General features: G+C 37.6%; 1 protein-coding gene across 2 annotated transcripts in view; it reads right to left on the reverse strand.

Moving 5' to 3' along the window:
• Window positions 1–1,017: 1,017 nt before the first annotated feature.
• Window positions 1,018–14,171, reverse strand: part of Dtwd2 (DTW motif tRNA-uridine aminocarboxypropyltransferase 2) — a 61,542-nt gene continuing 48,388 nt past the window's right edge. For both annotated transcript variants that reach the window (XM_076555236.1, XM_076555235.1), the window contains 2 exons: window positions 8,490–8,618; window positions 1,018–2,659 (listed from right to left, as the gene is read on the reverse strand). In XM_076555236.1, the coding sequence (XP_076411351.1) occupies window positions 2,489–2,659; window positions 8,490–8,618 (300 nt within the window). In that variant the 3' untranslated portion in view covers window positions 1,018–2,488. The remainder of the gene's footprint in view (window positions 2,660–8,489; window positions 8,619–14,171) is intronic.

A 14,171-nucleotide genomic window follows, 5' to 3' on the forward strand; every position in this document is an offset into this window, starting at 1 on the left:
AGTTATTTTCATTGTTACTTGATAGTTGTAACTTTGCTGCAGTTATGACTCATGATGTAAATATCTGTGTTTTCCGATGGTCTTAGGCAACCCCTGTGAAAGGGTCATTCAACACTTCCCAATGAGGTCATGACCCACAGGCTGAAAACAGCTGCCCTAGACACACCAGTTTCCCTCCTTCCCAGCTATATGCACACACAGGCAATCTCCCTCTTCTCAAAGGCATGCTGCCTGTCCTAATATAATCACCTAACACTTTCCTCAAAACATGGCCAGCAAAAGGTACCGTACGTACTAATGGTTCATGAATCAATGTCCAAGTTACAGCCAGCTTCTGGGGTTACACTGATTCTCAGAGTGGTCACTCACTCAGCCAAAAGGACTTTGATGATTAAAGATAAAAGAATGCAGAGGTTTCTTCTCCCCTTCATCAAAAAGTTTGGCCATAAGACTTCTAAGATGACCCCACAGCACCAGAGTACAGACTAAGAAGGACGTAGGGTTCTTCTCCCCTATGTGCTGGCTGTACAGATGGAGACTGCACATTGCAGAAATCCCGTCTTAAACTACAGTTTTGACAAATGCCACTTAAGAGCTGAGGAAGGCATGCCTTTGTTTTCTTTTACGAATCTCAACTTCTGTATGTCATCTCTGTCTAATGCTGCACTCCTGACTTTCCATGCCACTCGTCTCTGGAGCCGTGCATCTGATGCTGTTTTAGATTCACGGGTGTAGCAAAGTGCCAAGTGTCTCAAATGTGCCATCTTCCTTCTATCTAGATACATCTTCTTTAAGTAAATGCACACGCGCGTGCGCACACACACACACACGCACACGCACACACAAAGCCAAAGTAATTAATTTTAAGCATTTAAGTAGTTAATATACTTAAAACATAAAAGTTATTCTAAATGGTAAACACTAAGTAAAGTTTGGAAATATAAATGGTATCTGTGATACTAGAAATTAATATCAATATAAATTATTTTTCTTAAAAAACAATCATAACACTCAATAGAACTTTGTGAAATTTAATTCCAACATAAAAATTACTGAAAGATGATTTTAACTCATTCCTTAAGAAACAATTATACATTATATTATTTTTTCATTATTACACAAACAATTGATACTGGACATTTAGGTTATAAAAGGCCAACTTATTTTTAAATGAAAATATAAGTCAGCAATTGAAGTCACAAATCTAAATTTTAATATTTTAAAATATTTTCATATAACTTGCTACATATTTGTTAGTATTCTAATTGGGACCAGCCAAGCTATTAATGAGTGTCTAATCTGAGCCAATAATAAACAAATGAGCATGAAAAACATCAAAAACTGGTGTATGTTTTTGTCACACACAGGTATTTATCAAATCACCACTAAACTGCACGCTTGATTTTTCCTTCCATTTAACACTGGATTCAAGGAACTGTAGTAATCAGGAACAAAGGTCAAAATGAAACACCCTGATCTTGCCAAAGTGTTTTCTTAACTATAAATTGAATATAAATATAGAGTGTATAAATTTCTCTTATTCTATACAAAATCTCAGCACATATTCTCCTAATAGGGTGAGAAATTTGATCTTTCATATTGAAAGCTTTTGCTCTTAAAAAAATTTTTTAAGTGGAGCTACTTACAGAAGTATGTTCTCAAAATGATAACTGTGTTATACTCTACTTCAGTCATTGCCATACAGAAACTTCATCAACAGCCTCTTACCACAATGAGTAAACTTGTTAAATGAACACTGAAAACTAAAACTGAGGCAAAGCAACTCCCAAAGAAAATGTAGGCTATTTCAAAGTTAAATGCACTCCACAGGAAGCCAGACAATTACAGGGTGTAAATCACATTCACAGAGTCCACGCTCAACCCTAAACAGTCAAGTTTCCCTGTTTCTTTATACTAGTTAATAAAACTAGTAACCCTCTTTTGCCACTTATTTCACAGTAAGGCTGAAACTAATGCAGGGTATATTCTATCACTGATCTCTAGATACCTAGGTATCCACAAACACTGATGGAAACAACACTGTTCCCAGGCAGAACTATCTTCATTTTATACACACTCTTTACTCTAGACCAACTAATTGTATTTTGAAGAGATCTAAAACAATGTATTAGAAGCACATATTTAAAAACAAATACAGTATCTGGATGGTGGTGGCACACACCTTTGATCCCAGCACTCAGGAGGCAGAGGAAGGTGGATCTATGAGTTTGAGGCCGGCCTGGTCTACAGACTACACGGAGAAACCTGGCCTCAAAAAAACAAAAACAACAAAATGAAACAAAAGACTGCTTTTCACAGAGTGGGTGGAAGTGTGCTGCATGATGCTGTTTAGCAGACCAACTCTTCCCGCACAAGTACCTGCCAGCATCCCTTCTTCAGAGTCAAAGCCCTCAAGCCTAAACTGGGGGAAAGTTTACCAAGTCTTGTCAGCTAAAGACAGGTGAAGGAGCATTACGGGGACACTGGGCTAAATTTTAACACTGTTCATCAACAGCTCCATCTTCCTGAGTTTGCGTTTGTTCTTTGGCATTGGCTTGGGATATAATCCGTTTTTCAGAAGATATTCCTTGCTGAGGCGAATCTGAGCACCGTGCTGAAGCTGGAAAGAACACAACGCTTGAAGAGGGCGAAGCAAAGTCTGTTAAGAAAAAAAAGATACTAAAAACGTATTTGTGGCAACTTGTATTCTATCTATATTTTTCTTCCAAATACAGACAATTACGTGTTCTTTTTTTATTATTGCTTTTGACTGTGAAAAGTAATCACTACTCTATACTTCATAATTATTTCTAAATTCACAGATTCTAATAAAAGGATTTATATTGATTTTTCATATAGGAAATAGAGTCTGACTTAAGTTTTATACACTAGTTTATTTAGATAGCATGAAATGTGTCATTAAAATTTAATTAGTTAACAAGCTGATTAAAGGAAGCATTTAGATAGATAGGTACACCACATTAGTTGAATTTCAATCACTGACACAAACAATTCCATGATGACAATGACGTCTCCCTCACATAGTCCATGGAAGACACAGAGGTGACAGAGCCACAAGTGGTACACTTGAAATACTGTAATTTTATACCCTGCCTTAAAGTAAATTTCTGCAGAGCCGAGCAAATAACACTAGTGTGGTAACTGGCTTTACATGTAAGTTAATAGAGATGGGTGCCACACAATAGGAACACATGCTATATGCAAGGTTATTCAAGATCAAAAGCTAAACAAAATTAAATAGTATTTTAAACACATTTTTTGGGTCATATTCTTTGTATGTGAGAATAGCAAAGGTTTTGGTTGAAAAGGCCATTAAAGAATAATTTTTAAAAAGGAAAAAACTGAGCCAGGCAGTGGTGGCACATGCCTTTAATCCCAGCCCTTGGGAGGCAGAAAGAGGAGGATGTCTGAGTTCAAAGCCAGCCTGGTCTACACAGAGTGAGTGACAGGACAGCCAGCGCTGCACAGTGAAACCCTGCCTCAGGAAAAAATTGACAAAGGGTCTGTGTGAAAATTTATTCCCCCACATATACAAAATACATGGTATAATTTATATATAAAAATATAAAGGGGCTTTACTTTACAATGAAGTATTAAACACTATGGCAGGCCCTGATCATTGCTTCTCCCTACCCATTATTTTTATCCTTAGTAATAGAACCCAAGTTGTATTCATGAGAGCACTGTGCCCATCTACTAGTAAAATAATGAGTAATGACAGGTAACTAAAAGTCACTTGGAATAGGCGTTTAGAGGCACTCAAAGCCAACAGGTTTAGGTAGCATAGGTTTTTTTTTTTTTTGCCCCCCTCTTCCTATCAAGAATATGATTATTAGAGTGGGACAACTATGATGATCAGTCGGCAATAAATGTGACAATTAAAGCCAAACACAGAGGATAGTGGACAGAAGAAAATGTGGGCTTTTTGTGTTTATGTGTATGGATGTTTTGCCTACATGTATGTCTGTGCACCAGAAGATGTCATCAGATCCCCTGGGATTGAAGGTCCAGACAGTTATAAGCTGTTATGTGGGTGCTGAGAATTAAAGCTGGGTCTTCTAACAGAACATCCAGTGCTCTTAACTGCTGAGCCATCTCTCCAGCACCATAATTTGGGTTCTTGATGTCCTTTCCAAACTGCATTTATAACTCAGGACTGCCCACTTTTGCATGTTGTACTTACAGAAGTTTTTTTAAAAATTGATTTAACCACTGCCTTTGTTTTTAAATGCTGTCACTCACAATCCCTTATTGATATAGACCAATAAGGAAAAACAGACAAGTACTTTGGAAACCTCAACACAACATTATTGTTGAAAGTCCATTAGGTATGTTTTCACTATTATAGAAAGCCCATCACGTATCTTTTCATTGTTTATGTTAATAAGAAAGACAGGAAAGGATCTAGAAAAATGTATTAATCTTACTTAATAGTCAACTCAATGGACAGACTGGACAATAAAACATGATAGGTCTCTAGGAAACACGGATATGACTATATACAGATAGAAGCAACTTAAAAGTCTCTTCATGTTCTAACATTTACTTTCACAGATAGAATAATGCTAATATTATGGTCAAACACCTCCAACTTTGACATCCCAAAGATAAGGTTCTATCAAATTTACTTAAGTAATAGATCTAAACCAGATCCTCATTTAATCTCTGTTGTGGTCACTAATAATAAAGTAACTTTTGTCTTGGTAAATGATGAGTTTACATTTTTTTTTATTTTATTTTTATTTATTTATTTATTTATTTTGGTTTTTCGAGACAGGGTTTCTCTGTGTAGCTTTGCATCTTTCCTGGATCTCACTCTGTAGACCAGGCTGGCCTCGAACTCACAAAGATCCGCCTGCCTCTGCCTCCCAAGTGCTGGGATTAAAGGCGTGTGCCACCACCGCCCAGACAGTTTACATTTTTTATTCCTTTTGAAGTTAGTCATGGACACTGTCCTACTTAGTTTTAATTGTCAATTTAACACAGCCTAGAGTCATCTGAGAAGGGAGTATCAATTGGGGAATTCCCCAGATCACATTACCCTGACGGCAGGTCTGTGGTAGACCGCATTGATTGTTAATTGATAGAGGAGGGCCCAGCCCAATGTAGGTGACACCATTCTTTAGGCAGGTGGTACTAAGATGTATAAGAAAACTCATTAAGCTTGAACCTGTATGTGAGCCAGCAAAGAAGCATTCTTCCATGGTTTCTGTTCCAAATTCCTACTTGAATTTCTGTCTCCACTTCCCTTAGTGATGGACTGCGATCTTTAAATTAAAATAAACTCCTTCCTTGCTTTTGGTCAGAGTGATTTATCACAGCAACATAGATCAAGTAGACTTAGTTAATGAAATCTGAGGAGCTCGAGTACTGTGTGTTGTCTTTGGGTAGAAGTATTATAAGTAATGCAGAATTTACCATTTTTCTTGCCTCTTCTTTATGAAAGTGAAATATTTTTGGATAGCTTTCCATAATCCTGGGTCCCTAAGCACCGGCATGAGCCTCTAGAAGCCCTCCTGGCACTCCCACTGAACAAGCAGCATGCAGAGAGGCATTGCCATTCTATGCCATTTTAATGCAGCCTTCTTGATGATGCTATCATATATTAGTTATGTGCTTCAAAGTAAGTAAATAAAGTCTACCTAAAAAAGTTATTATCATAACAAACAGTGAGGTGATATATTAGACCCCATCAATTACAGTGTTGAAACCACTACCTGATGTTCAATAAATGATAATGCTTCTAATATAAAGAAAAATATCAGATTTGAGTCAGAGTACATAAGAAAATCCTATTTATAAAACTAGTTTGTGTCTAAATGTTTACTTGAGGAAAATGAGTGTTATGTGGATCCTTTTGTCTTCATGTGTGTGGTCATAGCTTGCTGGACAGAGCTAAAATTCTTAAATTTACATGCAGCTAAAAGCTTTTTACACTTTGAAATTCTGTACTGTAAAACTTCCCACATAAAGGAAGACCTTGAAGCAAAAATAAACCTGAAGGTGAAGGCTCCCTGGTAAATACTGCAGTAGATTAATAAAATCCATCAAGCTGTAGTTTAAATCTTTCCTTGATCTACCAAAATTGGAGAGGCATAGAAAGTCAAAGGTGCTTGTGTCGACAATGGCAGCAATTAATACACCCCACTTCATTTTACAATAGGAAGGCAACGGGGACGGAACACATTAGGCAAGTCCTCTCTCACTGAGCTACATCCCCAGCCTAGGTAACCATTTTATACAAGTTTAAAAGGAAAGGCAAGTACAAAGAGAGATTATGCAACTGCCCCTGGCAAGCCATGCTGACAACAGTGATGAAGCTGCGATTCAAACTGACTTCAAAGCCTGTACTTCTGTTCCAGGAGCCATACGCTCATAGCCTCTCACATCCTGCTACTTCCTGTGCTTCAAAGTTGCTCCAGCATACAGGATGGGGATGAACCAAAAGACTGAAAAGCAATGTTACATTAAATCTGTTTATTCTGAGGAGCCTGATATCTATAAGCCATACAATATTTCACTGTTTTCCAAGACCTCAAGGTTTTCTAGGAGAAATACACTATAGCTTTCCTCCCAAGGAAGAACTAATATACCCATTGTCACAGAAGACAGTAACTGTGTTCCACAAAGTGTGCTATTTAATTTTTTTAACTAATTTTTAACAGATTGGCCTTAGGGTTCACTTCCAATCAAACAGCTTATACTATTAACTGGAAGCAAATTTGTTTTCTATAATAAGTAACGAGATGTTTCTTTACACGGGTCTCCCGTTCATGCTCCTACCAAGCATGTTAGAATCACCGAAGTCATGGATATGATTGTCAGACACTGTTTCTCTACTGGCCACTGTGATTTGATTATTCCTGAAGGCCGAAGTAAGCAGAATAAGAGTTCTAGGCCCTTACTGTTACTATGAAAGTTTATGTTCGATCCATCCATAAGGAATAATGAAAGTTCAGGACATGTGGGCTCCCATCACAACTCTATACTTTAGCGATTGCTTATTCTCAGATACTATACTTAGGACATAGTTATTCAAGTCTTGTGTGGTCATGATAAAGATTCCTCTTTAAGATATCATATCACTAACCATCACATATAATCTAGTAGGAATCAATGTCATCTTTGAATGCTTCTGGTTTCATCAAGAAGGAAAAGTGGTGAACAGATGGAAATAAAGTTACACAAATAGGAAAAAGTAACGGGTAGAGGAAGAAGAGAAGTGTCTATGGTGCCCTGGTCATTCAAGGCACAGAACCAGGATTGCTGGGAAGTGTTCTTCTCAGAGACAACATGGGGAGTGGAACTGTTTAGCTGGAACAGTCCATTTCCAAAGGAAGTCTCATCATGAAACACAACTTCCATCCAAAGAAAAAAAGCTTCCAACTCTCACTCTCACAGCCCAGGGCCCTGGGAAGAGCAAAGCACTCAATCCTGGCTCCCCGCACTCTGACTCTTTTGCAAACTCTGGAGATATTTTTGTTTATTTTCTTCAGGATTAACGTCTTTATAACTTCCAGTTACTCTGGCTAGGTTTTAATCACGGCAGGAATTTCCTTCCTGGCTAAGGTATCGTCTCATCACAGTACTGATACTTACTATACAATGAGAGGAAGATGAGGCAGGAGAGAGAGCTGTCTATGTGTAGGCATGTGTGGGAGTGCCTGTGTGGTGCCATGTGGGGGAGAAGTTACCAACTCTTTTTTAATTGTCATCCTCTGACATTGTTTTCCGAGGAAGAAGTAAGAGTTCACTTATTTTTCATAACACATCTTAAAATTATTTTTACTATACTTTTCTTTTGCTATAAATATGAAGTTTCTAACATGTCCCCAAAAGTTGAGATATTACTAAGCTCAATGAAATGTTATTCTCTGCTGATAATTGTTAGTTATATATGTAATCACAAGAAATTTTATGAGAATTAAATATAATGTTGATTGTAGGTTAAATCCTTTTCATATTCTGTGGGCATTTCTATCCATATAAGTATCTATTTTACACTCTAAGCAAGTTTATTAAAGTAAACAGAATGTTAGCATATCTCCTCAAATAAAGGCACCAATGCAAACAAGTAATGTTGCTGGAGAATGTTCTTTTAATTAAAAAGAAAAAAGCTGATCACCAGAGAATACAAACTACTTAAAAAAGAAGTAGAGAACACTAAAGGAAAAATCGAGCCAAAAAAAAAAAAAAAAACTCTATTGAGCACTGTGCTACTCACACGCAATTTAGCAAATTAAAAATGCTGTTTGCACAGCTTAGTGGGAATATTTAAATAATGCAATCTGGAATGATAAACCAACACAGTAAAATACCAGAGAGGAAGAAGATTATGAAAGTCCATAAATATCTACTGCAGATATACTCCACTTGTCACGTGACTTACAAAATTTACAAGTGATGCATGTCTAAATTTTCTCAATAACATCCAACCCTACTTTTAAGAAACGATGACTTCCACATACCTCTTGTATACAGTTATTTTTCTCCAAGATGGAAAGAGCAGCAGCAGCACATTCTAGGGTAGAAAGGCACCTGCTAGTGGGTTGCATCCGAATTACATACTGACTACAAATGCTAGTTTTTAACTGCACCTGAAACCAAAAGCAAAGTAATCAAATGTAATTTTCCTCTTGAATTTAAAACTACGAAACATATATTTTAAATCCCACTCACCTTCCACCTAAAATTGCAACTTTAGAAATATTAAGTATATCAATATCTTTGCACATATCCTATAGTTGTTACTGTTGGGTAGCAGAAGCACGAGTCTAGCTATGAAAAGATATCTGACAAAGAAAAGATACCCAGAATACATTCAGATTTCTATATACCCCAAATGACACCAGCAACACCATCCAGTGAGGACAAGAGTGAAGACACACTTCCCAAAAGAAGACATATGGATAGCAAACAGGTACTTGGCATAGCGCTCAGATGACCCAATGAGTAGCTAAAAATTAAAAATAAAATAAAATTAACATGAAGCTGGGGATACAGCTCAGTGGTAGGGCCCTTGCTGGGCATACAGGAAGCCCTCAACTCAGGCCTGAGTATTGCCTTCCCTTTACCTTCCCCCCCCAAAAAAATAACACCATTATCCAAATATAGAGGCCCACAGACAGACAGTATACAGAGAGTGAGACCTCGGAACACTCAGCCCTCAATGAGATGTCTCCATTGAATCCATCCCCTAAGGGCTCAGGGAACCCTGTGGAAGTGGAGGCAGAAAGAGTATACGAGCCAGCGGGGATGGAGGACTCCAAACAAAGCCCTCTAAATCACAGGATCCACGCACATATGAACTGTATTACAGACTGAGGCAGCTGCACAGGGCCTGCATGGGTCTGCACGTTAGGATCCTGGGACGGAAAGAAGTAGACATATGCCCCCCAATGATAACCCAGAGGCTATCTCTAAGTGATAACTATTCGCAAATGAAAATTTAATTTTCTCCAAGGGAGTCTCACTGGGGGAAAAAAACTACTCTCAAATGCAGGCTCCATGCCCTAAGTAGTAGATGGCCAACAGAAAAGGAACTCCATGGCATCTCTGGAAGTTACTTGTCCCATAATATTGTGTCAGGGTTTTTTGCTTTGTTTTTTTTAGAATATTATTTTTTGTTTTATTTATATTTTTCTCTCCTTTTACGCTAGAGGTCCCTTCTGTATATATTATGGTTTCCATTTAAGTGTTTTGATGGGATTCTTGAGTGTGTGATTGAGAGGGTCTCTGTGTCTATATGTTTTCTTGTGCCTTTTCTCGGGCTCTTCTTCTGTTTGTTTTGTCCTATTTCAATGTGTCTGTTTTTGTTTTATCTTATTATATTTTATTATCCCTTAGAAGCCTGTTTGTTACTAATAGGAGAGAAAGGGGAAAGATCTGAATGATAGAGAAAATGGGGAGGAAATGGGAGGAGTAGAGGGAGGGTAAACTGTAGTCAGTATATATTATGTACGAAAAAAATCTATTTTCAATAAAAGGAAAAAATAAGAGTTTCAATGTAAAATAAAGGACTTACTTTATACTTAAAATGTGGTACATATATACAATGGAATTTTATGCAGCTCTAAAAAATTGGAATCATGACATATGCAGGAAAAACAGATGCAAATGAAAATCATTATGTTAAGCAAAAAAAAAAAGAGGCTTAGAAAAAACAAATACATCATGTTTTCTCCCATATGCAGAATAAAGATTTAAATGTGTGTGTGTGTGTGTGTGTGTGTGTGTGCGTGTGTGTGTGTGTGTGTGTGTGTGTGTGTGCGTGTGTGTGTGTGTGTGTGTGTGTTGTGTGGGGGGGGGTTACTGGAAAAACAGTAAAAAATAAATAAAAATAAACATGTTACTTCTTTGACTAAATTAAAATCTCATACTAGCAAAACTCAGTGTGGAGAAAATATGTTAAATATGAATCTGTGTAGGCATTTAAACAGAGAATTCTGTTCCTCGATACTTTTTAACTATATAGCAACATTTAGAAAATCATAAGAAAATGCAGGGGATTGAGTTTTTCATTTATATGATTCAGAGGATGTCACAGCATTTACATTAACTATATGAAAAATATATTTGACGACTTCCATATGTAAGTTTTAACCTCTCAGTTTGGGCGAGGGGAGGGGGAATTTCCTGCATCGTGAACTTGCATGTAAATGTTCTATGTTTACATGTTCAAAATGAGTTTAATTCATTTGTGAGTGGTTATCATTTGGAGATAGCTCCTGGGTTAGTGATAGGGGCTTAAGACTGCTTCTCTTGGTACTGGAACCCTATCTGATGCAGACCGCTGCACGTCCTGCGTATTCTACCTCAGGCTCTGTGAGTTCATATGCACATCTGTCCTGTTATATTTAGGAGTTTCCTTGGTGTCATCCCCTCTGGCTCTTATACTCTTTCCTCCTCCTTTTTCATGGGGTTCCTGAGCCCTGAGGGGAGGGGTCTGATAAAGACATCTGTTTAAGACTCAGTATACCAAGGTGTCTCACTCTCTGCACATTGTCTGTCTCTGGATCTCTGTAATTGTTCCCATCTATTGCAGGAAGAAGCTTCTCTGGTGAAAACTGAACAAGGCACTGATCTATGAGTATACAGAACGTCATTAGGAGTCATTTCACTGCAATATTCCTTTAGCAGGACAGTGGTATTTGGTTTTCCTTTCAGTCCCTGACCTATCCAGTCTTAAGTTCTTGCCCCCTGAGCACTGTTGGGGATGGGTTCCATCTCATGGAGTAGCCCTTAAATCCAATGAGATACTGGTTATGTCCATAAGCTTTATGTTACTGTTGTACCAATGTATCTTGCAGGCAGGTCATTCTTGTAGGTGACAGGTTTTGTAGCTAGGTTGGTGTTTACCTTTCTCCAATGGTAGTATGCTAAGTACCTCTCAGTACGAGGAACACTATTCTGTAGGTGTGAAGGCTCTAGATAGGAACCAACTTAACTTCTCCATGTCCAATGAGTTGTGTTAAGCTTTGTCTTCAGCAATAGGAGGACCCTATCATCAGTTTTTGGAGAGCTACCAATTGCCTCGGCAATAGCCTATGTTGTTTGGGGTCCCTTTGGCCAACAACTCAATTAGATATAACCCATTCCCAGTACTGGGAGCTTCATTTGGTGATGAGAGCTGTTCAGTTTGCACTCTATCTCCCCTGCTATTCAGCCATTTCATTAAATCACCTTCATACATGCATATAATTCAGGAAGCATCTACTATATTAGGTTTTCATACAACCTCTCTGATGGCCCTTAGTTTTAGCTGTCCCTCCCTATATTCCCTCCTTCACCCCCCTCTTAACTCTGCCTTCCTGTTTGATTTTCTGATTCTAGGCCCCCACTACATCTACCCATAACTAAGTATTCTATTTTCTCTTTGTAGGGAGATCCAGCCCTCCCCACTAGTCCCTTACTCTATACCTAACCTCTGTGGTTCTATGGATTATAGCATGCTTTTTGAAGACTTAACAGCTAACATCCACATATAAGTGAATACATACCATATTTGTGTTTCTGAGTCTGAGTTACCTCACTTAGGATGAGTTTTTCTAGCTCCATCCATTTGTCTGTGAATTTCATGATTTCATTTTTAACAGCTGAATAATATTCCATTATGTAAATATACATTTTCTCTACCCATTCATCCACTGATGGACATCTAGGCTGTTTCCAATTTCTAGCTATTATGAATAGGGCATAAATGAATATGGCTGAGCAAGTTAGGAATATCTTTTGGGTATATGCTCAAAAGTGGTATAGCTAGATCTTGAGGCAGACCAATTCCTAGCTTCTTGAGGAACCATCACAGTGATATCCATAGTGGCTGTACACATTTGTACTCCCACTAGCAATGAATGAGTGTTCCCCTTAGTCTGCATTCTCACCAGCATGTGCTGTCACTTTTTTACTACTTTTGGCCACTATGATGGGTGTAAGACAAAAATGTTAAAGTAGTTTTGATTTACATTTCCCTAAGGACTAAGGATGTTGAACACTTCAAGTGTTTCAGAGCCATTTGTTTGTCTTTTGAGAATTCTCTGTTTAGATCTGTACCCCATTTTTAATTGGGTTGTTTGTTTTCTTGATGTCCAGTTTTTTGAGTTGTTTATATATTTTGGGTATTAGCCCTCTGTCAGATGTGCAGTTGGTAAAAATCTTTTCCCATTATGTAGCCTGCTGCTTTGTCTGAATCGCCAATGGTATCCTTGTTGTACAGAAGCTTCTCAGTTTCATGATGTCCCACTTATTAGTTGTTGTTCTTAGTGTTTGTGCCATCAGTGTTCTGTTCAGAAAGTCTGTTTCTTATATTATTAAAGAACTAAAAGCTACATTTAAATCTTTTCTACCAATACAAGCACTTTTATTTTGTTTTCTGAACAATCCATCTAAAAGTTCAGGTCAACTGCTTATGTAATATAATAACATAAAGCACAGGAAAAGAGTATACTATAATGAACTTAGAGTTCTGTTGAATGTAAACATGTATGTAAAATAGCAAGTGATCAAGTATTCGCTAGTACTAATATATATGACTCTAATCCAAGAGGAACTGGAAATCTAGAAAGATCAGAAGATACAAGGACATAATAGCAGCTACTTGAGGAAGAATTCTAACAAGTAGGAAACAGATTAAGTCTTAAGTGTATTTTTAAACATGTATTTTATTAACCAATTTATACATAAGATGACTGAAAAATTATTAGGGATCATTGTGTATTTGATTTTGTTTTCTGCTCTCAAGGCTAAAAAACAATTTAAACTAGTATCTGCAAGCTTAAACACACCTCAAATCCAAAATCCAAAAGTAGTATTCAAAATTTACTAGAAAATATATTTTTAATCTAGCCCTTTTATCCAAACTGAGTAAGATTATCAAAATAGATAATGGTGTAACTAAACAAATTCCTTTTAAAATCAAACTGCAAGCCAGGGGGTGGTGGTGCACGCCTTTAATCTCAGCACTCAGGAGGCAGAGACAGGTGGATCTCTGTGAGTTTGAGGCCAGCCTGGGCTACAGATTGAGTTCCAGGATAGGCCCCAAAAGCTACACAAAGAAACCCTATCTTTTTTTTTTTTTTCCAGAGCTGAGGACCAAACCCAGGGCCTTGCGCTTGCTAGGCAAGCGCTCTACCACTGAGCTAAATCCCCAATCCCTAGAAACCCTATCTTGAAAAAAATAAATAATAAATAAATAAATAAAACTACAATTTAAAAAGACCACAGAAAATACTGGTGGCAAAGTAGAAGCATATACTCCTCTAAAAAACAAAGACAAAGATTGTTTTGCATACCTAATTCTCAGTTTCTAGCAGATGCATTATAGAAAAACTGAACAGGGCTACGTCCCTAGTGGTTATAAGGCTCACTTATAAAAATGTCCCCATTGCTGGGCAGTGGTGGCACATGTCTTTAATCCAGCACCTGGGAGGCAGAGGCAAGCAGATCTCTGAGTACAAGGCCAGCTTGATCTATAGAGTGAGTTCCAGGACAGCCAAGGACATATAGTAAAACCCTGTCAAGGAAAAAAAAAAGAAACAATAAAATAAAATTTATCTCTGTGAGTTTGAGGCCAGCCTGGGCTACAGAGTGAGATCCAGGAAAGGTGCAAAGCTACACAGAGAAAGCCTGTTTCGGGAAAAGAAAAAAAAAAT

This window comes from Peromyscus maniculatus, chromosome 19 (genome assembly GCF_049852395.1).
Source record: "Peromyscus maniculatus bairdii isolate BWxNUB_F1_BW_parent chromosome 19, HU_Pman_BW_mat_3.1, whole genome shotgun sequence".
In the NCBI taxonomy this organism is placed as follows: domain Eukaryota; kingdom Metazoa; phylum Chordata; class Mammalia; order Rodentia; family Cricetidae; genus Peromyscus; species Peromyscus maniculatus.